At 38.0% G+C, this 27,166-nt stretch overlaps 1 protein-coding gene and 1 pseudogene across 1 annotated transcript; one reads left to right on the top strand and one right to left on the bottom strand.

Moving 5' to 3' along the window:
• Nucleotides 1-15,738: 15,738 nt before the first annotated feature.
• LOC105080990 (olfactory receptor 2B8-like) lies at nucleotides 15,739-16,668 on the top strand. The gene has a single exon (XM_010970113.2). The coding sequence runs from the start codon at nucleotides 15,739-15,741 to the stop codon at nucleotides 16,666-16,668; it is 930 nt and encodes a 309-aa protein (XP_010968415.2).
• A 7,519-nt stretch (nucleotides 16,669-24,187) lies between these two features.
• Nucleotides 24,188-25,095, bottom strand: LOC141574729 (olfactory receptor 5AR1-like; annotated as a pseudogene).
• Between the last annotated feature and the right edge of the window lie 2,071 nt (nucleotides 25,096-27,166).

Here is a 27,166-nt window from a genome sequence, read left to right as displayed (position 1 = left end):
CAGTGTAATTTTTCATTTTAGAAAGCATTTTCATTTTGTAATAAACCACTTAGACTTTACAATTATATATATTGTTAAATGATAAATTTAGGTACATTAATGTTTCAATAGTTTATTTGAGCCAACACCTATTTGAATCAGGCAGCTATCAAATTAATTCTGAGTACCCCAGGAGAAAAGCTAGGAGAGATATTTTTACAGAAAAGACACAGATCAAAGCAAAACAATCATTTGATTGGCCATAGATTAAGTGGTTGACAAGTTTGGGAAACCCTAGCTGGCTCTTTGTGATTGGTGCTTCTTAAGTTTCATCTTCTGGGATTCAAGGTCCTTAACTCTGGCTTAATGTTTTATTTTGCTTACAATCATTATCAAGATATAAATAAGAGCCACCTCAGTCTGATGGCTCACTTGTTTAATGACTTTAGATATGCAATTCCAAAAGTCTGAAGTTGGTTAATGTTCCCCCCTCCACCTTAGGAATGATTGTTCAAATAAAGGAAGGATGTACTTATAATTTCTATTTTCTTGTATTTTAGCCTTCTTCATCATGCCAGTATACTTTACTGCTAAATGTGTGATTTCTTAGCTTAAAGTGTTACTTGTTTGTATGTGGAACTCTGAACATCACCTATTTTTAATGTATTTTGTAAAAAATCAAGCATTTTTCTTTTAGCACTTCTGCATATTGTGACACCCTGAATCCCTATAAATTCTTGTCATAATAATAATTATAGGGATAAGAGAATACTCAGATTATAAGAATATAAAGTGAATGTATACAATTTGGTGGAGGAAATGTATGCAGGAAAATAATATACAAAGATGGGATTATAAAAGGCAAAGGATTAACTATTTTTTCCTTATTCTATCAATAAAAATATATTTGACAATAATCTAAATAGCCAGTTTTATTTTATTTTATTAAAAATATTTATTGAAGCAGTCAGTTACAATGTGTCAATTTCCAGTGTACAGCATAATGCCCAAGTCATGCATATACATACATATATTCATTTTCACAGTTTTCATTAAAGATGATTACAAGATATTGAATATAGTTACCTGTGCTATACAGAATAACCTTTTTTAAAATCTATTTTTATTTGTATGTAAATAGTCAACTTTAGATGTAAGCAATTCATATGTAGTACGTAAGCATTATAGGAGAATTAACTTACAAGTTATTTAAAACTTTTAATGCACTATAATGTTTTTATCAAGAATTTTTATATTAATAACAATTAGGCAAAAAATTACATATCTTAGGATATGACCACAAGACTCGGCATTCCATCCAATGACACAGAAATGTGCTCACTTTCTTCAGGATTCCCTGCACGTAGACTCCAGCTGTGCTCTTGAAGTGGATAGACAGGAATACATCTAGTGTCTGTGCATCCATGCATTGAAGGAACAGTTCCAGTCACACTGACTTCCCACCAACCAAAGTTGTTTTGTAGCTAAATAAACAAAATTTTCAGTGAATATGACAGTGATGTGTATGCTCGCCATCTTGAACTTATAAAAACACTGTTTGTCCAAGACTCAGTATTAGTGTTACTATAACCTACTTCTGAGTAAAATGTAGGACTCTATCAGACTGTCCCTCTGAGGCTTTTGCTACCACTTCTCTTCTAAATGTCCCTGTGTGGGTTCAAAATCACACACAGCTGAATTCAGTGTTGGTGCTTTGGTTCTCATATGACTTGATCTACCAGCAGTTTTTGACGTGCTTTATCCATTCTTCCTGCTAGAAACACTCTCTTCACTTGGTTTCCAGGTCATCAGACCTGCCCGGGTTTTCTTCTACTTCTAAAGCTACTTGTTTTCCAGTAGCTTTGTTGTTATGGCCTCTAGCTTTGAATTTTGGAATGCCCCGGAATCAACCCTTGAATCTCTCCTCTTTTCCATCCACAGTCACTCTGGTGGACCATCTAGTCTAATGACTTTAAGTGCTGTTCACATGTGAGGTCCTCCCCCTGCTTTGTGTGTGTGTGTGTGTGTGTGTCTATCTGTTTCTTCCTGACCATGCCTCTTCTCTGAACTCCAGATTCATGGATCCAAATTCTTGCTTAACATCTCTTACACGATGTCCACTGGGAAGGTCAGGAAAAAATTAGTTTCCAATAGTCCATCCTAGACTGCTTTGCTCTCAGACTTCTCCACTGTAGTAAGTGGCATCGTGTCAGTTTAAGGATAATCAGTGGATATTTTTGACCCTTGTTTGTCTTTTGCTCTGTAGTTGACTAATCAGTGACTTCTTGATTCTACCTTCAAAATATACCCAGAACCTGACCCCCTTCCCTAGCTCCAGTGGTTCAGCCCTGCACTGAACCACTGTTATCTCACATCTGCATCACTGCAGAGCTTCGTGATGGTCTTCCCGTTTCCTCCCCACTTCCGTCCTTACCCTGCTGAGTCTCTCAACAAGACTGCCAGAGTGATCCTGTGAGAACACCTGTCAGATCACGTTACTCTTCTTCTTCAAACACTCCAATGACTTCACAGTTTATTCAGAGTAAAAGTCCAAATCCTTACAGAGATGTACAAGCTTCTTAGCTTTCTGCTCCCAGCCCCTCCTGTTCTCTCCTTCACAGTTCACTCCGCTTCACCCTAGTAGCAATGCTGCCCTCCTTTCAACTCCTAGAATAAACTGGTTTCACTCAGAGCCCTTGACAGTTACTCTTCCCCGTGGATAGAATGCCCTTCCTCGGTATCTTTATAGAGAATCCCCTCCCTTTTCTCAGGGGTCAGTTGCCACTCGCATTACCCCTTTCCAGGTGTTCCCTGATCACCATGGTGCACTCCACTTCCCTGAAGTTCTTATACCCCCTTCTACTTTATTACTCTCCCTAGTGCTGCTCACTCTCTAGTATTACATATTTCTTGTTAATTCAATGTATTCTCTTTCCCCTTCAGTAGAATATCATCTTTCCCACCTGCTTTTGATGCAAAATGTGTATCAGCTCAGTGTTTATCTCATTGAAATTTGTACATTTACTATGACGTTTTGTGGGCTGTTTATTCTAAGTTGAGTAAAGTCAATACAAACTGAGAATAGTTTGGCAATGGAGCAGTCTTTGAAAACACGGACCCAGGAAAACTAAAAGGGGTTTCCTGTGAGAAAAAGTTGAAAACTCTTGTACCAAACCTTAAACTTAATAACTTCTGTTTCCATTTGTTTTATGATTCTCGCATTTGTGCTAGAATGTTATCACACATAAAAATAATATCTGAGCATTTTGAATACTTTACTCTGAGTCAAGTACTGAGCTCAATGTTTCATAGGCATTAGTTTATTTATTCCCATTATTTTATTTGTCCATCATGGGTATATTTAAAGATTAACAGAAATAATTTTACAAAGGCCCAAACTGAGTTTTCATGAGTAGTTAGTCATTACACAATTAGTAAGTGGTGTTGTCTTACTCCAGGGACCTGGCGCTTAACCACTAAGTCACCTCCCTTAATATCTGACATTAGAGTAACAGTTGTTTGTGGGCTCCGTGGGTCCTTCTCTTTTTGGTTACAACACCCTAACTAAAAACCGGTAGGATAATTCTGAGAGACTCATGCTGTCACAGGTAAGCACCTCACACATGTCGCATCAGATAAACACTTACTCATGGCTTCCAAATGATCTCCCATCAGAGTCCTGTGTCTCTTCCATTTACCGCCAGTCCTGTCTATAAGTACAGAAACATTCTGTTCACCTCTCCCTGGACCGGGACACTTACCGGCAGTTGTCGTAGTCACAGCCAACAAAGGAGGACACCATGGGTCCGGATGACTTATCTTTATTCAAGTTCCCCAGTGTATTTGATCTTTAAGCACCTCAGGGTTTCATAGCTTGGAAAGTCTCTGAAAGGCAACTAACCAAAAAGTGTGTTAACCTCAGTGCCAATGAAGAGAATGCGTTAAAAAATTGATGATGCTAATTACTACATTTGAGAAACTACTTTTTGTAAAACATCTTCCTGGGGTCTTTATTTAGTTGTCAAACACCTATTGGGAATGAATTGCCATTTCTACTTCAGACGAGGAAATAGATCAGGTCAGTTAATTAACTTGCCCAGGGAAGTGCAGTCAGGGTTTGAACCCAAGGTGATCTGATTAAAAAATTCATAGTCTTCCCCTTACACCAAATGTGCCTCAGAGACTTAATGCTTGAGTCTCCATTCAGCTGAGATAATAGTGCTTCAAAAGCGGACTGCACTTACCCCGAGTGTTTATAAACACAGGCTCTGCACCAAGCATATCCGGCCTCACTCTTCCTCAACTCATTGCCCAACTTTTAAATGGCAAGAAGCCTGTCATATTGGCTAATGTCCTTAAAAGCAACTTGTCAAGTTTCTCCATTATTTATATAAGTAATATTTATTGAGTACTCAGTATGCATCAGACACCACACTGAGTGCTTAAAAGTCATTGCATTTTAACTTTCACAGTAATCTTGTGAAATAAATATGATCATTATGCCCATTTTAGATGTGGGCTATATGAGACATAGAAATGATTCTACATGCATTGTTCAAAGTCACAAAATGTAAGACTCGTACAGGGAAGATTAAATCTATTTCTGTGCTAATCATCTGTCCCCAGATCGTCCTAGTTATCCAGCATTTACTCTGTTCCAGATACTCTGCCAGGTACTGTGGAAAGTGATAGAACTGAAGTATGGGGCTTGGCCTTAAGAAGGTGGAGTTTATTGGGAGGCACCACATCTTTGTAAACAAATACAACAAGTTATGGTGGAACTACCTGTTGTACCAGATAGTGAGAGGCAGGCCAGGATGGAGAGCTTGCTAGGGGCAAAGAAGGAAGTGTGTGTGTGATGAGACATTTTTCACAGGAGGGAGAAACATGTTTATGAGTTTGAAGATGCATGGACAGTTACCACGTCGGAGGAAGACGTTTCTGCCAAAAGGCACAGCCGCCAAGGCACTGAAACTGGAAATGGAATGGAGGCTGGAGGAACTGTCAAAGTCCATCAGATCCATCAGGATTATGCAGCATATTTGTTGGCATGATGTTAGATGAGACTTCAGAGGTATTTTCATGCCACATTCACAAAATCCTCAAAGGCAACGTCTTCACCTGGACCAACATTAAGATGCTTGAAGTGTCAGGGGCTGTGGCTAAAATCTTGGTGGCGTTAGGGAGGCAGCTACCACTGTGGGCATCAGCATGTGCATAGCAAGCCTGATTAATGAGTGCTTAAACACTCTACTCCATTCCTGCCAACGTCAGGATTAGGCGATGAAGAAAGAGGCACCCTCCTAGAGACTCGAAGTGGCCACCAGCAATTATAAACCAAATCAGTGGCATGGCTGAGTCTGAGACAAGGTGCCTCTGACCCCACGTTCTATGTTCTTTCTCCCACAGCAAATCCCTCCTAAGCCTTCCCCTGCCATAACTTAAATCCTCCTTCCTTTTAGGTATTTTTGCTGTTAGTCACATCTTGAAGAGAAAGGGAAAAATAACCCTTGATTTCTTAAGCATCAGGCCCTAATCCTGAATTCTGTGGATCTCAGCTGAAAATGCTCAAGTCCACAACAAAAACACACACAAATGAAACAGTGCACACATTTTCACTGTGTTTCCCTTTAGGCTTAAACATGGATGCTAAGTCACAGGTTAAAAGTTTTACCTTAAGAAAGGAGTTCTCTCCCAGTCAGTCTCAACTGGAAGGCTATGACCACTTGGCAGTAATGCTAAGCTGCTGTCCAACATTCATTTTAAATGCATCTTTTGTCTTCCTATCCCCCTGGGATAAATTTTTTTTTTAATTGGACTTTTCATTATTTTGAGCCTGAGTGTAGATGGCTTTCTTTAGTTTGCTGTCCCCTAGGTCTCTTGTGTTAGTCACAAAAGCTTATTCCTGTGGTAAATAGTTCTCAATGGCAATTGTTTTTTTTGCATTTTTTGTGTCAATTATAGTTTTATTTTTCATTCCTCCCCTTAATGTAAGTTGTCATTTCTCACCACAAATAGTTGGGAAAGCCCAGTCTCCCTTTTTACTCAGTTTCAGAAACTGCCATAGAATGATTGTGAGGTATAAAAAGGAAGCTTTGAGGCTCCTGTCATAACAGAATGGAAATGACTGTTGAGTTTTTGTGGGAGTAAAACAAAGATTTCTGTGCCAACAGTAAATCTGAATCACACAACTTACCAGGCTTTGTAGCAAGACCTCATCCCGACATTCTAATATTTAAATCGGTGAGTTCCAGAATCTTTGATAACAGTCGATCCCAAGGGTTTTACATTCTTGGAATTCCTCATGGTTTTGTAGCTTGGGGGAATGGCAAAAAGGCAATTAAAGCAAAACTATGCATTGACAAAGTCAGGTCAATCTTACTTAATAAGACTTAGACAGGTTTTGTTTGGAGACTGAGATTTCCCCAGTGACAGATATATTCAACCATAATTTTCCTTCACATTCTGTATTGAGTTTTGCTGAATCCAAATATGTATATAGAAGGCATGTGTTCACTATGTATAAATGAATATTAAAAAACACATAGGTATCAATATATCTGTGAGGTGCTTAGATATCTTCCATTTGTCCTTCTAGATAAGCTGCCATCCTTTGCCAACCTGTTCTCTGGTTTCCAGGAAACCAACCCAAATGAACTGTATTACTTAAGATGGACAATGGAGAGAGAACTAAAATGAGAGAAAACGCTGGGTTTGGAAAACTTATTTCCAGACTCTGTCCTGCACAGGTGGTGATGGCCCCATTAATCCCTAGACCACCGTCCCAGCTTTTATCTGATCTCTCTCACTGCAGACTCTCCTTCTCTCTCTGGGCTCTGGTAACTGCTGTTTCCCTTTCTCCCTTCAGGCCTAGATGTAGTATGATGTTGTGTCAAAGAATGAGTCTATCCTTTGTCATTTTCCCATATTCTGTTCACATATTTATAGATATTCCCTTTATTAAATTCTCAGATTGCCCGATTTGAGTGGGCCATTTGGTCTCTGACTGGTGACATAATTAGCATTAGCTGTAGCCCTGGAATCAAACCTTTAAGCTGGGTCTCTGGGATTAGTTTGCTCGCACATTTAAAGAATGAGCAAATATATCACTTGCCAGAGAAATGGGACACTGGGGAGCCCTGGCAAGTGGTAGAATCATGATAATTTAAATGATCATTAGTAACGTCATAGCATGTCTGCAACTGGAGAGCAATCACTGAAAGATGAGTTCGTTGTAGCACTGATGGTGACCATAATACTGGTTGTAGAAATTATGGGGTCTTCTGAACTGAAAACTGTGACTATCCTTCTGCGAACATGAAAGGGCACTTGGAAAGCCTCAGCAGTAGGTTTGAAGGAGTTTCTCATCTCCTTAGGTCCCTTAGGAAAGATATGATTGAGGTCCAAGCCAGGGCTTGATTATAAGGACTGCAGACAAGCAATACCAATCAAACTCCAAACATCACCACATGGTTTATGGTAAGGGAAAGGAACTGATGGAGGGAAGAATTGAGGTCATAAAATAATGGGTTAGGGACATGAGGCAGACAAGAATGGAGCTAAAAACAAAAATCTTTGCCTGAAGAGGCAGTTCCTAGCTTCCCCCACCTCAGAGAGTCAGATTTTCTCTGTACAAAACTCTTCTAATGACTGTACTCAGGGAGTTGCCTTATGAACTCACGTGATTCTCCTCAGCACCCACCCTCACCCCTCCACATTGCCTCTGTAGTGAAAGCTGGGTATTGCTTAGCCCAGATGATGAAATCAAATACTTGCTCTTAGAGGAAATACACACTAAAAAATGTTATGAGATTTCATTAATCTCTATTAGTAAGAATCTAGAAAGCATGCAATTGGCTTCTAAAAGTGGTAAACCAAGGAGAATGAAATATAAGGATTATTCAAACCAAGGTTATCAACACAGGTGCACCCATGTGAGATTCAGGAATTCACTGTGTGTCCTCAAGAACTACAATTAAGCATTCAGTCTGACTGATTCTTTTGAACTGTTTAATACTGACTGAAGAGAAAAATATCCCTGATGAAATGATGGCAAAACATGTGGATAACATCAGTACCATAGGCTTAATTAATTTCTTCATTATGCCTCTATTTACTGTTGTGGTTTACTAAGAATATTTATATGCTTATTTGTAATCTTTTTGTGTTTTAGTAATATTATTTGGACCTTCCCTGTAGTTGAGGTAAACTTACAAGATAAAAATGAGTAAAAATCTTCACAGGCTAGCAGTGATTTCTTATTTGGAAAATCAAACAGCCTTCCTAAAGTAAATAAAACAGGAGCAATATATCAAATGGTTAAATTTTTTTAAATAAAATTATAAAGTCAATCTGACTTTTATATCCACCACTTTAAACAAAATTTTGCTTTTTTTTAATAATGATTTCTCCCACTAAAATTGTTTTTTATTTCTCAGCCAACATTAAGAAACCTGTTTTATGTTACTATTTTGTATTAATTTAATACATGAGAATTACTCATGAATAATTTAATCTTGTAATAACTTTATTATAATTGTAGAACTTTATTCTAATAATTTATTAATTATTCTAATTAATTAATAAGTGTATTCCATCTTCATCTATTATATCAGAAATTGAGTCCGCATAATTAGCTTTCATTTAGCAACTATTATCTAATAACTTTGTCTCAACTAGGCTCTTCTGTGTGACAACCGTTACTGATTATTATTAGTAGTAGCATTTGTCAGTGCTGACTGTTCTTGTTTTTTGTAGAGCTTCCAATTTTACTGGAACTGCTTGGAAAATGGGTCTTTATATTTATGATTTGCTGCTTATGCCAAAAAATTAATGTATCTATATTTATTTGAGTTTCTGTTTCTATGCACTATATATTTAGTCAAAACACACTTTTAAAATGCAGTCAACAGGGAAATATATACAAGATCTTGTGGTAGCTCACAGTGAAAAGAAAATGTGACAATGAATATATGTATGTTCATGTATAATTGAAAAATTGTGCTCTACACTGGAATTTGACACAACATTGTAAAATGATTATAACTCAATAAAAAATGTTTAAAAATGCAATCAAAATGAAATGATCTACTATATTTACCTTTCTTATGTTGTCTGTGTACATTTTTCATTTTTTGAGAATCCTAGACATCCTTGGCTTTTTTTTTTCTTGGTTCAATATATTACAACTGAAAATATTATTTTGGTTATTATCATGATTAATATATATATTAATTAATAATATATATATATATCTCCAGGACGTCACAAGGTCACCAGCATGAGACTCTTGAAGTTAGTTTCTTTTGTTTCTGACTCTATCATTTGTAGAAGCATCCATGTTTTCTAGACACAACAGAATATTTAGGCACATACTATTTGTCCTCTCACTCTAAAAACATGGATTGAGCTGTCCTCCAAGAATGTTTTATTCTTTTAGGTGAGTAGTGTTAGGGATACAGATTAAGGACCCAAATTTGCACTTGCAGCACCTCATGGAGTGCAATGGGTCATCTCCGTTTAACACAGAAGAAGGGTAGTCTGAGATGTGCAGATGTTTTCTTAGTTTAAGGCAATCTCACCAGTGTTTATGTGCTTTTCACATGATTTATGAATGACACAGAACAGGCCAAGTCATCTGCTCCTATCAGATCTCATCCTAGCGTAGCCCCCTTTGTTTCCCGGAGTTGTGAGACTCATGTGAGAAAGCGTCTCTTACAGGATGCCATGTCTGCCATGTGCTGTTTCTCCTTTGCCCACTGAGCAGCTCCTACTACAGTGCAGCCTCAGGGGGATGACACCCAGTGGGGATCCAGTCCTGGAGTCCCCAGCTTCGTGAAGAAGGCAAAGTGGAACTGGATGTTCCAAAAAGGCTTTGGTGGAGGTTGTAAATTTTAGATTGTTTTCACACAACAGTTCTTAAAAGTTGGAATAAGGTAGGGAAAAAATGGAAGTAACAACATGAAACTCCTTAAAAGAATACAGATTTGGGTCTTAGGTTTGTCTAAAACCACAATTGTGTCCTTTTCCAGTAGAAATATTGGGAAAATAAGGTTTCAAGGGCTCCCCTGGGGAGCTTTGGGAAAATACATATATCTGAGTTCTGTCTGCAGAGATTCTAACTCAGAATAAGTCCTGGGCATTGATATTAAATAAATAAGGGACAGCAACCAACTCCACTGCATCCAGGATTTTAGAATATTGAGATTAAGTTACACTGTCATTTGGATGCATTATTTGACTCAGCTGCCTCTTTGTACATTGAAAAGACTTAATTAATATTAACCTTTTGCTTTTTATTCCCTTCCTTTCTTCCTCCTTTTCTTCCCTTGAGCTCCACGACAGGGGCGCAATGCAGTGGTCTAGATACTTTAACACCCATTTGAAAAATGAATAAACCGAGGCTTATGAAAGTGACATGATATGTTTGAGCTCACCAAACTGGTAGTGCCCCTTCTGGCCTTACTGTTTCCTTATAAAAAGTTTGTGTTTTCTAGCTATGCAGTTGAAGATGGTTCCAGAGTTTGCTGTGATTGGGGAGAAGAGACCCTAGAGATTGAATTTGCTATGTGGACAATTGAATATATACAAGGATCATAAACATCTCTACATTCCAGGATGAGAACACTGAGGTCACTTGGAAGGCATGGTTTAATCATGGCGAAGGTTCACACTCGGGAGGGAGAAGAGAGGGAGCAAGTAACACCCACATCAGCCAGGAATCCCTCAGAACAACTCATTACATTTTAATTACTGGTCTGGGACATTGTCCCTCAGCAATCTAAAATTCAGCCTAACATCCAAAAATGAGGAAACTCAGGTGACTTAGGGATTTTACTGTGTATGCATTCATTAACTCTCTTTTTAATCTATAAAAGGGCTGAGTTGTATTATAGCAGTATCTCATTTGTGGTTATTATAGGAGAAGATTTATTTGTATCTCTATGAAATTATATATTTTTTGCATGTGGATATCATGTCTATTCTGTCTTTCATGGGCTTTTTTTGCATGACTATGGTAAAGACAGGTATGAAACAGATTATTTCTACACATCATTATGACATTAGGGTATTTTTTATCTCTTGTGCCTATGATTACAATTGCTTACTAAAATATTACAAAAACAACAGCAATAGTAAAATAAAACTATCAGTTATTTAACTAAAGGACATTTTGGAAAAAGTTCAACTCAAGTAGAAATTATGGCTTTGCCATGTGTCCTGACTTTGAGACAGGTGTATAATCTCTAGGATCTTCAATTTTCTCATATTTAAAATGGATATAAATACATTGCAGTCATTGTAAAGATGTGATTTACTACCAGCAAAGTATTTACACACCTTTGTCATGTAATAGAGAATTATAATAGGTAGCATTTGATTTCTTTTAGTGACTTTTTTTTTTTCCTTTCCACAGAGAAAGGTTTTTTCTTGGGACGAGAGGGTGGAAAGATGATTTTATTGTCTCTACTAAGCATCAGAATTGATTAACTTTTATTATGTTTTGCTACATGGCATTGTTGGCCTCTCTTAGAGCAGGGCCTTCCAGGAGCCCCTGCTGTCATAGTTTCCTCTTTCTCTCCCATGTGCTGTTAAAACCAGATCCCAATCTTTTGTTCAAGAGGATTTGTGAAACTAATTCACAGTAAGTGGTACATTATCATCTACGGTGCAATTTAATTTTTTTTTATTTAAATTTAGTCAGCTTATAATATTGTGTCAATTTCTGGTGTACAGAACAATGCTTCAGTCATACATGAACGTACATATATTCATTTTCATATACTTTTTCACCAGAAGTTACTACAAGATATTGACTATAGTTCCCTGTTTTACACAATATAAAATTGTTGTTTATCTTTTATATATATATTAGTTAACATCTGCAAATCTCAAACTCCTAATTTATCCTTTCCCACCCTCGTCCCATCTGGTAAACATAAGTTTGTTTTCTATGTCTGTGAATTTGTTTCTGTTTTGTAAATAAGTTTGGCTTTTTTTTTTTTTTTAATTCCACATATAAGTGATATTATATGATATTTTTTCTTTCTCTTTCTGGCTTACTTCACTTAGAATGACAATTTCCAGATCCGTCTATGTTGCTGCAAATTATATTATTATATTTTTGTTTTTTTATGGCTGAGTTTATTCCATTATATAACTATACTACAGCTTCTTTATCCAGTCATCTGTTGATGGACATTCAGGTTGTTTCCATGTCTTGGCTATTATAAACAGTGCTTCTATGAACATTGGCAATTTATAAACACTGTAAGTGGTATTTTTCTTCAAATGGTCATCCCTTTTCTAGCATATTTTCATAACTCAGAGGTGGATTCATTAGAAAAATATTTAGGGTCTTCCTGGTAGTCCTACCAATTATTCTTCCTTAGTAAGGGAGGGAGCAGAATCATCCCTATGCTCTCTTTACTCTTAGTCCTTAAACTTCTTAGTTCTTACGTTGATTTTTTAAACAGTAAGTTTCATTGATTGATGAGCTGATAACCAATGAAATCACAAACTTTGGCAATACTAAATATGCATATGGAGTGTGTGAGTTTGTGCAGGCTCTGAACACCTCTGCAGTGATACATCAAGTACTGCTGATGTGATTGTGTCTAATATTCCTCTGCTCTTAGAGCACAAGTATATTTCTAGCAAACTGCATAATGTGACATTTATGTAATATTGTTACTATAATATTTTCACTATGTGTCAGATACTGTGGTAAATTACTAGATGTACTTTCTAATGTAATCCTCAAGATAATTCTGTGGATTAATAGAGTTCCCATTTCACATGTGAGAAAATGAGGCTTAGAGAAGTTGGGAAACTTACAAACTGACCCAGCAGAGAAACGGTGGAGTCAGAATTATATTCTGATTGTCCTTGTCCAGAGTGCTTACTATGTACTAAGGAATGCAAAAAATATAAATAAGACCTACAGGATCCCTAGAAACCCAAAGTCAATTGGCAAGATCGGCTAATACATTTTTATTCACATACACATACACCCACATGTGCAACAATGGAGTATGTTAAAGGATGGAAGTGGTTCAGCAGAGGAGACTCTGATTAACTCTGGGTGAGTTAAATGAGGGAGAGTTTCAAAGAGGATGTCATGCATGCTTAGTATGTAAAATATTCATTAGGAGTTTTCCAGACAGACAAGAAGGCATGTGGCAACAGTGGCTTTCATCTTGTGAAGTGAAATGGAGGGTGTACAGTTTACTCAGTGATTCCTGTTTGATTGAGATGATTATATAGAATCTACTGGTAATTACAAAACATCCAGGGCTTCTGCAAACCCATATTTAATTTGGTGGGTTTGCTTTGTACTATGGGCATTATATTTATTTACATATGTGTCTTTATTCCTCTTGTCTTTATGAGGGAGATGAAGTTCTGTGTGTTCTTATAGAAACAAAAACAGATTTATATCCTGAAAAACTGACAATTGAATAGAGTCAAGCTGGCTTTGAGGAGTTTCAGCTGTAAAGTGGCTAAAAATGCTCTTTGAGGAAACTGTGCATTTGAAGAAACCATGAGACTATCTTTTTGATTGAGTCATCAAACTACAGAGTGTTTAAATGTTGAACCAATAAATTTATGTTCCTTCATGGGAACAAATTCTACATAAGCATGCATGCCTCTGGAACCAAGACTTTATTTTTGTCCTGGTTTTACTACTATAGATATAAATATAGATATATTATATACATGTATTGTGGGTGCTTGCATATATATTCAGAAATTTTTCAAGTGATTTTGGACAAGTTGTTTACTGTCTTAAAGTCTTAGTGTCTCCATCATTGGCCTGGGGAGGGGATGAGGAGTGCCAATAATTCCTGTTCTGCACATGTAACAAAGATCCCCTAATGAAAGGGATCTTTAGTTTTAGGTTATTGGGCTTCACATGTATTACCTCATTTACCTCGACCATCAGCTCTGCGTATGAGGATGTCACTCTTGCCCCCTTCCTGCAGATAAAGAAAGTTAAGCACAGACTGGCCGTGTGACTTGAGCAAGGAAAGCCTCCCAGCTGGCATGTGGTGGAACTAGGCATGTGATTTCAGCTCTCCAGATTCTGCGTGCTTCCCCACTAGTCCCATGATCTGATGGTGTGCCGCCTTGTTGTCAACTCAGAAACTCACTGTGGATGTCCCTTGCTGTCATCATAATCACCCCTAAATGTTACCAAAACAGTTATTATTTTCAGCAGGACTTTCTAGCCATTGTTTGGAGGGCCTGGAAGGGAGTTCTGTAACCACCCTTCCTTCCTACCCTTGGTGTAAACAGGACTGTGACTTAACTCCTCTCTCCTGTCTCCAGGCTCATCCCTCCTTTACTCCTGGACTTCATATTTTAGATCACTTAGTTTACCAGTTCATGATTTATTTGATTCAAAAATCCCTGTTTAAGTCAAAAGATAAGGAAGCTGTCTAAAATATATTATATGCAAATTAATAGTATTTGAAAAATGATGCTTTGCATGAAGTAGTCTTTTTCATGACCTGCATCTACTTGGTTCTTCAAATATCTTCTTCATAAGAGTCCCTGTTCCTTCAGGAATCAGAATGCTTCCTTCATCTCAGCTTCCCACTGGACTGTGAGGTTTTATGAGAGTATCAAAATGTCTGTTGTGTTTAATAGAACAGGCTCAGCATATGGTACATACTAGATTACCAAAAATATAGTTTATAAAAAGAAGAAAGAAAGAAAAAAGAATGAACAAATGAATGTATGAATGATTGGGAGCTTCTTTTTGCCCTTACAGCTCTGCCTGCCTCCAGGACTCTTCCTCACCCCATGTCCTTCTAACTTCCTGTTTTCATCTGCTGAAAGCCAGTTAACCAAACACGTTAACTCTGCCCCTAAACTAAATAAGCAATCACAAGGTGGGGGCTAAGACGTGCTCAGTGACTAGACCTGGTAACTTGTCTGGATCTTTTTTAATAATCTTTTTTCTCTGAATTGGTTTTTATCAAAGAAGTGAATTCTGGCTAAGGGTAGGAATACTGTGTGTTACTAGGGCTATAATAATAGTTGTTATTTGTGGGTTGTTTCCTATGTGTAAGCATTGCCTTAAATTCTTTATACACACTATTCAATTTAATCCTCAAAAAATGGTTCCATCATTATTCTTATTGTAAATATAATAAACCCATCAAAGACCCCCATTGCATGGAAGTGGTGAAGCTGGAAGAATTGGCAGTTAGTGTGACCCATCATGGGTTTTGTTGTTGGTGTCCACAGTCTTTGTTCTTAGGGCTTCAGGATGTCTAAACACTAGAAAGTAGAAAGTTGCATCAGGGTGATACAGAAGTGCAAGCCAATGTTCTGGCCTTTATTTTTAGGTTTGTGAACAGCACATCAAACAGTGTCTTTTTTGGCTTTTACTTGAGTTGTTCTGTGTTGGGTGTAGAACAAAGACATAATCAGATCTTTCTGAATAGGTGAGCGTGAGCAAGGCTTTGAAGAATGCATATGATTTGAAAAGATTATGAGCAGCCAAGAGGGCCTCCCCTCAGAGTAAAGACTAGAATATCTGTTTAATTTAATCAGTGTTTGAGTTTGAATATTCTTTTGGAATATCCCCTTCAATAGATACTTCAATAGATAGTACAACTCAGATACTCAAGATATAATCTCCTCGCTATCTTATTTTTATCTTGAATTTTCAGCACTGTGACGTATAGGGCATTTGATTTTTTTTCTTTAGGTGAGTGAATGGTTCTATGAGAGGGAGGTGACCAAGAAATGAATCTGATAAAAACAAACTTCACTGTGACTGAATTTGTGTTACTGGGGCTCTCATCTCAGCCAACGATAAGGCTCATTCTTTTTATTATGTTATTGTTCTATTTGTTAACAGTGGTGGGGAATGTTATTATTATCCTTATTATCCAGATAGAACCATTTCTCCAAACCCCCATGTACTTCTTCCTCACTAATTTATCCTTTCTGGACATCTGCTATACATCCACCAATGTCCCACAAATGCTGTCCAACATGGTGGGGAAAAGGACCATCCACTTCTCCAGCTGTGCTACTCAGATGTTCTTCTCCCTCTCCTTTGGGATGACTGAGTGTGTTCTTCTTGGTGTCATGGCTTATGACAGATATGTAGCTATTTGTCATCCCCTTCATTATACTCTCACTATGGGCCAGAGCACCTGCATCCAGTTGGCAGCCATTTCTTGGTCCAGTAGTTTCCTGAGTTCCATGGTCATCAACATCCTCACTTTGAGTTTGCCCTACTGTGGGCCCGATGTCCTGAATCACCTTTTTTGTGAAGTTCCTTCCATCCTGAGGTTGGCTTGCACTGACACCTCAGTTACTGAGATGGTTGTCTTTATCTTCAGTGTCATCATTGTCTTCATTCCTTTCCTCCTTATTGTTGTTTCCTATGCCAGAATCCTTCTATCAGTCCTCAGGATGCGATCAGCCTCTGGAAGGCACAAGGCACTATCCACCTGTGCTTCTCATCTGACAGTGGTGGCCTTATTCTATGGAACTGCCATCTTCATGTACATGAGACCCCAGTCAAAGTCCTCCAGGGCTGGGGGCAAGATCATTGCGGTGTTCTATACTGTGGTCACACCCATGCTCAACCCCTTGATCTACAGTCTAAGGAACCAAGATGTAAAAGGAGCTTTAAGGAGAGCTGTTGTGAAACAGAGGACATGACAGCTCTTAGTGTGACACTGAGGTTAACTGTTAACCTAAGATAATGGACTTTCCAATATGAAATGATAGAATATAAAATAGCTGGGACAGTTAGCATCTGCCCTATCATTCATAAAAGACACTTGGTTCCAGCTGCAGACTCAACAAGAAACATGTCTCCCCTAAGGGCAAACCATAACTTTCAGAACAACATCCTTTATTGAGTGACTACTAATTTCTCACTCCTTGAGAAATCTTGGTTCTCTAAAATCACAGACTCTCTGAAATTAATTGCTTCAAATTATATCAGTAAGAAGAAACATCTTACTCCTGCCTGAAGGATGTAAAACACTTTGGCGGGGAGAAGCATTCTCAACATTCAACTCAGGTGCAGAACTTCACATAAGGGTCTTTGGTTGCAACATTCTGCATCGATCTTAGTTTTGTAGTTTCCAAGGAGACAGGACCCTGCATCTACTTTGTGGTTTAAACCTAATTTTGACCCCTTTATATATAGCCCTGCTTTGCAATGAATCTCTCAAAATGTTGCTTCATTTAAATTTTATCTTAACTCCACCCTTCCCCCCAAATCCTAGTATGTGGTATTTTTCTTTGCAATGGATCAATAAATCTGATTTTATGTGACTGTAGGCTTATTCCCGGTGGTCTTAGGCTGATTGTATGGACAGGGGGATAGCAATGATCAGAAGTGGAAGATTTGATCAAGTATTAATAGATTAATTAATTCATTCACTACACATTGTTGAATGGCTATAGATTATAATTGCAAATAAAATAGAAATAACTCCTTTCTTCATATATAGATATTTGTAATAACATATACTATACACACTTCCATTGACAAATTTTACTGAATGGAATAAGGGGCATGATTATCAAGGGGTGGTGACAGCCATAGGAAGGATGACCTTCTCTGAGGAGGCTGCACACAAAGGAAGGAGGGGTAGGAGTCAGATCGAGAGGAGCTTCTGTTTGGAGCATGGTTGTGGACAAAGACTGGAAATGTGAGATGGTTTGTTCATTTGAGGGGATAAAGGAAACTAGTGAGAAACAGGAGGTGTGTCTGGGGAGGCAGACAGGAGATGCACCATGCAGGGCAATGCTGCTTATGGTCAGGAGCAGGGATGTATTTTCAGCAAAGTGTAAGTGTTAAAAAGAAGGGTGGTATGACACCACTTATTTTTTTGAGAGGTTTTCCTGGATGCCGTGTGGGAGAAAGATATACATATATGTGTCACAAATGGGTGGAAACAAATATTTCCTGTGTTTTGAAGCTTTTCAACCAGTGGTATCTTTAGAAAAGAATTATTCTTCAAATTAAGAGAATAGAAAATATAACTTTATATTAGTCTACTTAATAAGCTTAAATATGGCCTTTGACTAAATTGTTACATTAGACATAAGCAATTCCTAAAATTTTCCAACTTGTTTATTTCATGATTTAGAATAAAATAAAAAGAATATATTTCCTCTTGTAGATATCCAATAATTAAATACCATTTCTTCTAACTACATACAAAGGTTGTATACAATCAGCAAATACATAAATGAAGTCTCCTTGATGAGATAAGTAATGTAGACATCACTGGCTTAGAATTGACTTAAAATGTAAAAAGCAAGCAATCAATCATCTGTCTTTATCTAGATATCTCTATCCTCTCTAGAATAGACTTATTATGAATTGATTATAAAATTTATATATTATAAACCTGTCAGAATTTCTTTGGAAATTGCTTTCATTTTTTGGACGTGGCTGATTAATTTTAAGGACAATAATGCAAGATTGAAATGTTTTAATGTCATCATTGTAGGTATAGAGGATATAAAAAACACTCTAACCATACATTATGTTACCAGCTTTCCTAATGGGTGTCTTTCCCTTTAAAGTGAAAAACACTAATTCAGCATTCCAGTTAGTAAGTATGAGGATTGTAAAATATTGAAAAGGAAGGAAGTCCCAGTGAAGCTAATTATTTCTCATTAGTACTATTCTTCCAGCATAATCTGAAAGCTGAACTGCTTCTTTGCTATCATCTCTTTTACCTCTTGCCTTCATTTATTCCTATAATAGTGCCTTTTTAGGCTATTTGAACTTGCTGTGAATCAGCTCACCACAGTCACAGGCCATGTGAGTCTTCCATCAAGTGCTTCACAGCACAACACCGTCTAAGTCCTGACTAATCAAAACATCAGACTGAACACGACCATGGGCCAGACACTTACAAAGCTTCCCTAATCACTTCCCCAGTTCAAGTTGTGCCTGCCACTTTCTACCATGTTGCACACTTCCCTGTTTTACAGAACACTGGACTAGGGCTCAGCAGAAGTGAGTTATCATACTCATAAGGGGCATATGTTTTAATGTTATAGCGGATTTACGTGTGAATCTAGCCCAAAGGGCAGCTGCCATTAATTAAGCCCCAAAGTGCTTAAATGCATGCCTTAGGATTTTCTCATATTTTAATATCTGGATTAGAGCACTTTTGAGAGTGAAATGTAGCACTGTTGATACTTATCCCAGGACAATGAGCAAAAACTCCTAAGCAAGGGGGCCATTGGCCATGGTAACACTCTGTTGGTTAGTTCTCACAGAAACCCCATGTTGTAGGCATTACTGGTATCATTTTACAGATGGGAAAACCTGGAAAGTGAGTTCAGGAATGATTTCTAGAAGAAGTGATGGTTGATTTGTGACAGAAAGCAGAAGAACGTGTTTTCTAGGTGGTTTAGTGGTGTTTGAAGCATAGACTCGTATAAGCGAAAGTATGCAAAGGGAGGAAGTTTAAGGTGTACTTGAGTTCCACATAACTTGAACTTCTGGGAGGTGGGATGTGGAAGGAAATGACTAAGATGAAGCTGAAAATGTAGAATTTCAGATGTCATCTATGGATGGCATTCATGGTGTTGATTTCATCATAGGCTCCCATTCCAGTCTCCAGAACAAGGCTCATTATTCTCACTAACTTTGCCCTAACAGAGCTAAACACGCAGATACCAACACACCAGCTTCCAAAGCCCCTCACTGGCTGCACATTTTTGGTGTCTGGTTGTTTGAAGCAATCTAGACACCAAACATTTCATCTCACTCCTTTCTTTTCATAAACATTCTTTAAGTGTTCATTGTTGTGAGAGGGACACCCAGGTACATCTCACACAGTGTCTGCATTTTAGGCATTTACACGTGTATGTGCATAACTATAACATCCACACACAATCACAAGAAAGTTACAAATGAAATGATTTTGCTGTTCAGAAGAGTAAGTTTTTTTTACCAGCCCAGTAGGTCAGAGAAAGAGGGCAACTGGAGGAGTAGTATTTAGCTGGTCCTTGAAGGAAGAGCCAAGTTTGGATGTTCTGAGACATGGAGTTGGGATAATCAGGGAAGCAGGGAGTAGAAAGAGGAGAGAACTGGTAAAAATACAGAGGTAGAAAAATGTCAAGACCATTCAAGAAATAGTTTTATAGGAGAATTTGTTGCACAAAGAGATCAGGGAGAAATAATACCATGCAGTGTTTAAGGAAGAGGACTTGGAGTGCCAAGCAAAGGACTTTGGCAATTTTATAGCTTATGTGTTAGGGAATAGGGGTAACTGTGGAATAGGACAAGGAATCTTAGACCCTAATTATTCCAGGTAGCCTCTCTATGGCAGAAATTGAAGGGAGAGACTTCAGCTTACATTCCTCCCCTGGGAGAAGACCACACATAATTATGGCTAAAGGTAAGAGTTTTATTCAAGTTTTATTAAGAAAAGCATACCATCTTATGCCACTAAACCTATCTGAAGTAGCCAATGTCTACTTGGATTTACCCACCTAAAGGCTGTGTTGCTACACTGGTTTCTCCAAAGGTCTTTCTGTGGATGGATATGTGAAAGGACTTCAGGGAGCAAAGAGGAATCGTCTCCAGAATTCATGAGTGATAAACTCCCTACTCCCCAAGTTACAAATTCCCTTGTCCTTAAATTGGTGCCAGATCTTGAGCTGCATTCCAGCTTCACCATCAAACTTTCCCACTGGACAGCTGGCCAAAATGGCCCATGGAACAGTCCCACGGTTTCCAGCCTCTGTACCTTTCTTCACTATGTTTCTTCCTTCTGGCATTCCCTATTGGTTTTCTTTCCTGTTTAATTTCTGGATCTTTCTTCAAAAACAACTCACATGCCCCCTCCTCCATAAAATTCCCTGATCTCCCAAGAGGAGGTGCTGCCTTTCAGGTGTGACTTCCCACAGCACTTTGTCTGCAGTCCTCTTCTCATATTTATTGTTTTGTTTTCCTGTAATACATGATATTTGCATTTAATTTATCTCCCTATGCATGTCAACTCAGTAAAGACAGAACATCTATATCTGCATTGATATCTACATCTACATCTATAAATCTACCCACCAAGTCTTAAGTCTTAAACACAGATTGTTTAAAAAAATGTCACCTGAGATTTTTCTTGAGTGTGGAAAAAGCAGAATTTAATTTCAGCTTTTTCTCATTCTGATCCCTTCCATCTTAACCACATCTGCACTGATTTTTGCCTTTTATAACTCCTAGTGCAGTAGTTACCAGCTCATTTCTGATTAGAGAAAACAGCAGTTCATAAGATTTTTGCAGTCTATTTGTAGAGAGTATGATTGAAATGTCTACTTTTGCTATGTTTTTAGTACTGGCTAAAGTTTTTAATGTATAAAGGAGAATTCAGGCCTTTTCAAACATCAGACATTTATTTACCGCTTATTTGAGCAAACCAAAAGGACAGATGAGGTGTAAATAATATCCCTTATTTCATTGATGAATAGATTAAAGTACAGAGACATTATGGGACTTATCCGACATGATTACTGGCAGGACTGGGACAAAGACTAACGTGATCCAACTTCCATCCATTTTTCTCTTGTCATTTTAAGTTGATATTTGTTCTTCTAAAACCAATTACATGGGGGAAAAAAGCTTCCTCATTTTATGACAACACATTGACCCAAGATGACAGATAGTTAAGATGTAAATGAAGGAAAAATAGAAGGAGCTACTGTTTATTAAATGTCTCTTATGTGACAGATTCTTTACAAGGATTACAGCATATCATTTGAAAAATCTTAAAAAGTAAGTTATTCCCATTTGTAAGATGAAATTTAGGCTTATAGAGATTAAGTAACTTGCCCAAGGTCCTACAGAAAGAGAGAGCAGAATCTGAGTGAGGGCTTCTTTCTAAATAGTCCAAAGCCTGAGTTTTGTCATAAGTCAGAGTGGAGAGTGCAGCCCCTGGGTCAGTTTTTGGTTTTACTACTTAACTTTGACAAGTTTGTTGTTGACTTTTCTATGTCAGTTTTATCATCTTTAAAATGAGAATAATACCTATATCTAATGATTGTGGTAAGAACCTAAACAGATTTAAAGTGTTTTGTTTATTGACTGGATACAACAATAAATTAAGAAAAAAAAAAGTAGTCCTTTAGCAACGAGGTCAGTGAGTAGAGATACAGAAGTGGGATTCAAAGATCTTCCTTATCCTGAGGCAACTGCCCTTTCAATTAGGACATAGACTACTTGGTTTGTAGTTAATGAAAAAGGAAAGTCCTACCCTAATTTTTTGTTTTTCACACAGCATATAGATTTACACATTGGATTATATTTTTAAAAAACCTGAAAACCTGAAGACTAAATCTCTGGACTATTTCAGGACTGCCCACTCCACACCTGTCTATTAAGCCCTTTACTTTCTCCATAATGTGACATCAGGGATGTTTTTAGGAATTCATAATATGACTGAGTGATTTTGAACCAGGTCAATTTCAACTCATATATAATGACACCCACTAGAAAGTGTGGTGAATCCTGAGTCTTTTATCTCTAAAACTCTTTAGTACCTTTCATGATGAATGAGGTTGCTCTTATACTTCAGGGCAGCCACTGCATTTCCCTGACCCTTGACTATACTGCACGAGAGGAAAGGCTGAGACAAAAACATTATTAAATGTCAGTATTTGAAACAGATGGTGTGATGGAATTTCAGCACATCTGAGAAAACCTTAGCTCTCCTCAGATCTCAGTCTGCTGCCTTTACCTGCTGCTGATACCTGGCAGTCCTGTTTTTTAATTCAAGATTTATAGCCTTGAGACCATGCAAAGAGGAGTTATGTCCTCCTCTGTTGTCATTGATACATCAGGGTTAACGAAACTATGCTTTGAGAAGGGCCTGGGGATGATGGTGGAAAGCATGAAGATGCTTAGCTGCCATAGAAAAGGCTAGGGTTTAATTGAGATTAGAAGAGGGGGAGAGAAAGGCATAGGGGAGATTGGGGATTGATCAGGACAATCAGTCCTGTAGACATTACAGTCTTGCTAAAATTAGCCTTAGGGATGGATCTAAACTATATCTTTCTTACAAAAAGTTCCACAGTCCTAGAATCCTAGGGCTTCCCTGAGGGCTGGGAGGAGGTCGGTATGCGAGGTGGACAAAAATGAGATGCCCACCCCTTTAGAATATACCAAAGGGTCCAGTGATTATTAGGTGGAACCAACCACCTGACATAAGGGAAAACTGAGGACAGAAAAAAAAGGATGCTGTCAATACTCACACACTTAGTTAGCAGAGCCTAATCTCAGCTGTTATTCTTGGGCTTTGCGTGTCTCCTGATTGTATTGGTGGCAGCAGCTTCTGAGAGATAACAGAGTAACTGGAAGCACATCGAATTCCTGTCATTGGCACAGGTGTGTCTTAAGTTTGTGTCCTCTGGAGGCACAAATCTAGCATTTGTAAGTTTTTGCTGAGTACATGAGTGATAGGATTCTGGGATACATTAAGTCACCACTCACACCAGCCCCATTCCCACGTGTTTAATTAAATTTTCTCTGACTCCCTTTCATAGTAAATATCTTTTCAACATTTGTGTCTGTCATTCCTCATGACCCTGAAAACAAATATGCTTTAGAGTGATTAGCTACCTATTGCCCTTTTCAAGTCTTGTCTCCATTTCTTATCAACACGTGAGCCAATTTTAATTTAAAAATAAAAATTAACTAATACATCTTGCTCTGCATGACTTTCAGAAATACTAATTTATATTTGCTTCACACCATAGAGTTAAAGTTTCCTGAAAACCCTCCAGAATTTAAGATTGACTTGCAGGGTGTTATGCTTAGTGAAATAAGTCAGACAGAGAAAGGCAAAGACTGTATGATATCACTTATATGTGGAATCTAAAAATACAACTAATGAATGTAACAAAGCAGAGTAAGAAGCTATAAGGACATATTGCACAGCACAAGGAATACAGCCAACATTTTATAATAACTAAAAATGAAGTATAACCTTTAAAATTTTTGAATCACTATGCAGTATACTTAAAAATTATGCAATATGATACATCAACTCTACCTCAGTTAAAAAAAAAATAAGGTTGATGAAGCAGGTAGCTGGTACATTGAGTAGTGTTTATTGGAAAGTTATTTGCATTTTCCACCTTCTGCCACCACCTATCTACCACTATTTTTTACATGTGGCAATAACAGATTTTCCCCTTTTTTGTTTTATTGAGGTTTTTTTCTAATTAGTTCTTTGAAAGCAGCTTTCACATCCTTGTTTCATAAACTGTAGATCAAAGGATTCAACATGGGGATGATAACAGTGTAGAACACAGAGGCCCACTTGTCTTGATCCAGGAAGTAGCTGGATGTTGACCTCAGGTACATGAACATGACTGTGCCATAAAAAAGTGTGACGCCAGTGAGGTGAGACCCACAGGTCTCCTTCAGCGGAGCGCATTCTGATGATGGCGATGAGGATGAAGGCATAGGAGATGAAGGTGATGAGGACGGTGCTGAATTCAATGAAGCCACACAGACTGAAGAGCAAGATCTCGCTGATGTAGGTGTCTGAGCAAGAGAGGGCTAGAAAAGGTGGGATTTTGCAGAAGTGGTTGATGATACTGGAACCACAGTAACTCAAACTGAAGGTGAGGGAAGTGTGGGTGACTAAACTCACAAGACCAGCCAGGTAGGAACCCAGCATGAAGAGCCAAGCAGACTCGCTTGGACATGAAAGTGCTGTAGTGGAGGGGTTGACAGATGGCCACAAAATGGTAATAGGCCATGGCAGCCAGGACATAACACTCAGCATCCACAAAACCTAGAAAGAAAGCTAACAGGGTGGCACAGCTGGAGAAGGAGATGATTCTGTGCTTTGGTAGGAAGTCAGCCAGCATCCTGGGGGCAATGGCTGAGGAGCAGCCTGGGTCGACAAAGGAGAGGTTGCAGAGGAAGAAGTACATGGGTGTGTGAAGCTGGGTGTCTGTTATGATCGGGGTAATCACACCAACATTCCCCACCACGTTGACCAGGTGGACCAAGAGGAAGACCACAAAGAAGATGATCTGCAGCTGAGGGTCTTGAGTGATGCCCATAAACTCAGTCACCACTGAGTGGTTTTCTTTATCCATCTTTCCAATTTTATGTGTGCCTCGGTTTGCTTTATCATTTGGGGTGACTCTTAAAAAGCTTCCCAGTAATTAGATTCTGTGACCCATAGGGTAACTCAAATGACTTTGATAAGAGCGATGGTCATTTGTCTTCTCCAGCAATCCAGTCAAATAAGCAATTTCTCTGAAGAAATTGGTGCCCTGTTGTCATTTATCACATGGTACCAAATGTTTGACCTGATCTGTGCAATTATCTCTATAATTAATTAGTAAAGAATAACAGTTTTGAGTGTCTTCTTTCTTCTTTCTAAAACAAAGCAGATAATGGATAAACATTAACTCTCACTGCAGATAGGCACACATAAAAAAGGAAAGACACAGGGGTCTTAACATGTAACATATCACTCACACACACATTCACACACACACAGAAAGAGAAATACTTGGAGCAGAGAGTGAGAAATATTACAAAGAGTAGTGAATAATAATAATTTTTAAAAAACCAGGAATTAACTGAATGTGAACTATATGCCAGAATTTTTAGTGCTTTCACACATTATATAATTTCATCCTCACTATAAATCTATTAAGTAAATGCCAGCATTATCTCCATCTTATATCTGAAATGAACAAGGCTAGATACTAAGTAACTTTAGCACAGTCAACAGCCAATAAACAGCTGAGCTGGGTCTGTCTGAGTATAGACTGCTTCACTTCATTGTCTTCTGTGAATGTGTGATTTGATGGAGTTGATGTATCTTTATTTTTGTGTCTGTCCTTTTTTCTGCCTTGCCTTTTATGCATGGACACAGAATTAGTCTCTGGTTTCCCTGATCTTTAGAAACACCCAGAAGTTTGGCCTGAAGCATAATCAGGGTGAAGACACAGCTGTGTCTTTGGACAGTCTTACTGCCTAGCCAACAGATCATTGCACAGCTCAGTTTGGGGTTAAGACTGAAGGGTCCCTGTCTCAGAAGAAATAGAGAAAGTGTTATCCAACTCTGTGGGCAAGAGAAGCATGGATTTGGTAAACTTTTTTTCTCTTTGATTGGAGGGATATCTGGTCCATTGAAGAATTCTAAGAAGGAAGTGAGCAAAACCAAACCAAACCCAATCAAACCAAACCCAAACATGGAGTAAGTTAGAAATAAGTAGCATCCTCTACCTAAACTGAAAGAAGAAGTCATGCTGTGTCTTCTCTAATTGGCTTACTGCTTAAGACAAGAAAGCAGAGTAGTATAATGCATCTTTCATGGGGGCGTGGCTATCTTAAATCCTGGGATGATTGATAGTGGTGCCCCCATCCTTAAGTTTCTGCACAGAACCCAAGCACCTGCAACAGAGAAGCTGCTCTAAAAGTGGATAATCAAAACCATACATTTGTCTGAAAGTTTATAATTTGTAAAGTACTTATATTTATCCCTATTCAATTCTTTTTTAATATATTGTGAATGTGTGCATCATTCCATCATACCTTAGGTCAATTAGGAAACAGAGAATGAAAAAACAAACCTTGGGAAAATTATTTGAAAAAATACAGTTCTCATAAAGAACTTGTAACCACAATATAGGAAAAATTTTAAATTTAATAATAAGAAAATAACCCCAAAAGAATGGGCCAAATGTTTAAACAGACACTCCACCAAAGAAGATGTATGAATGACTAATAAATGTATGAAAATGCTCTCATCATTCATATTAGGAGCACACAAATTAAATTTATTGCTACACTTTTATTAGAATGGTTATTGCTAACTGAGATATTCCTACACGTTTGTTAGAATGGTTAAAATTAAAAACATGTGGGTCATCCTGATCGTTGACAAGGAAATGGAAGGACTGAAAATTTCATCCTTGTTGGTGGGAATGTCAAATAGTGCAAACACTTTGGAAACCTCTTGACAGTTGATACTTGCAACACAAGGGATGAAACTCAAAACAGGAGTACCTTATATGATTCCATTTCTAAAAATCTAGAAACTGCATGCTAGTCAATAGTGACAAATAGATCAGTGACTGCCGGGGTACAGGTGTGTGGGAAAAGGAGCAGGAAGGAGGGACTACCAAGGGGCATAAGGAAACTTTGAGGGAA

The sequence above is a fragment of the Camelus bactrianus genome, chromosome 23, assembly GCF_048773025.1.
Source record: "Camelus bactrianus isolate YW-2024 breed Bactrian camel chromosome 23, ASM4877302v1, whole genome shotgun sequence".
In the NCBI taxonomy this organism is placed as follows: domain Eukaryota; kingdom Metazoa; phylum Chordata; class Mammalia; order Artiodactyla; family Camelidae; genus Camelus; species Camelus bactrianus.
This window is presented reverse-complemented; position numbering and strand designations above follow the sequence as displayed.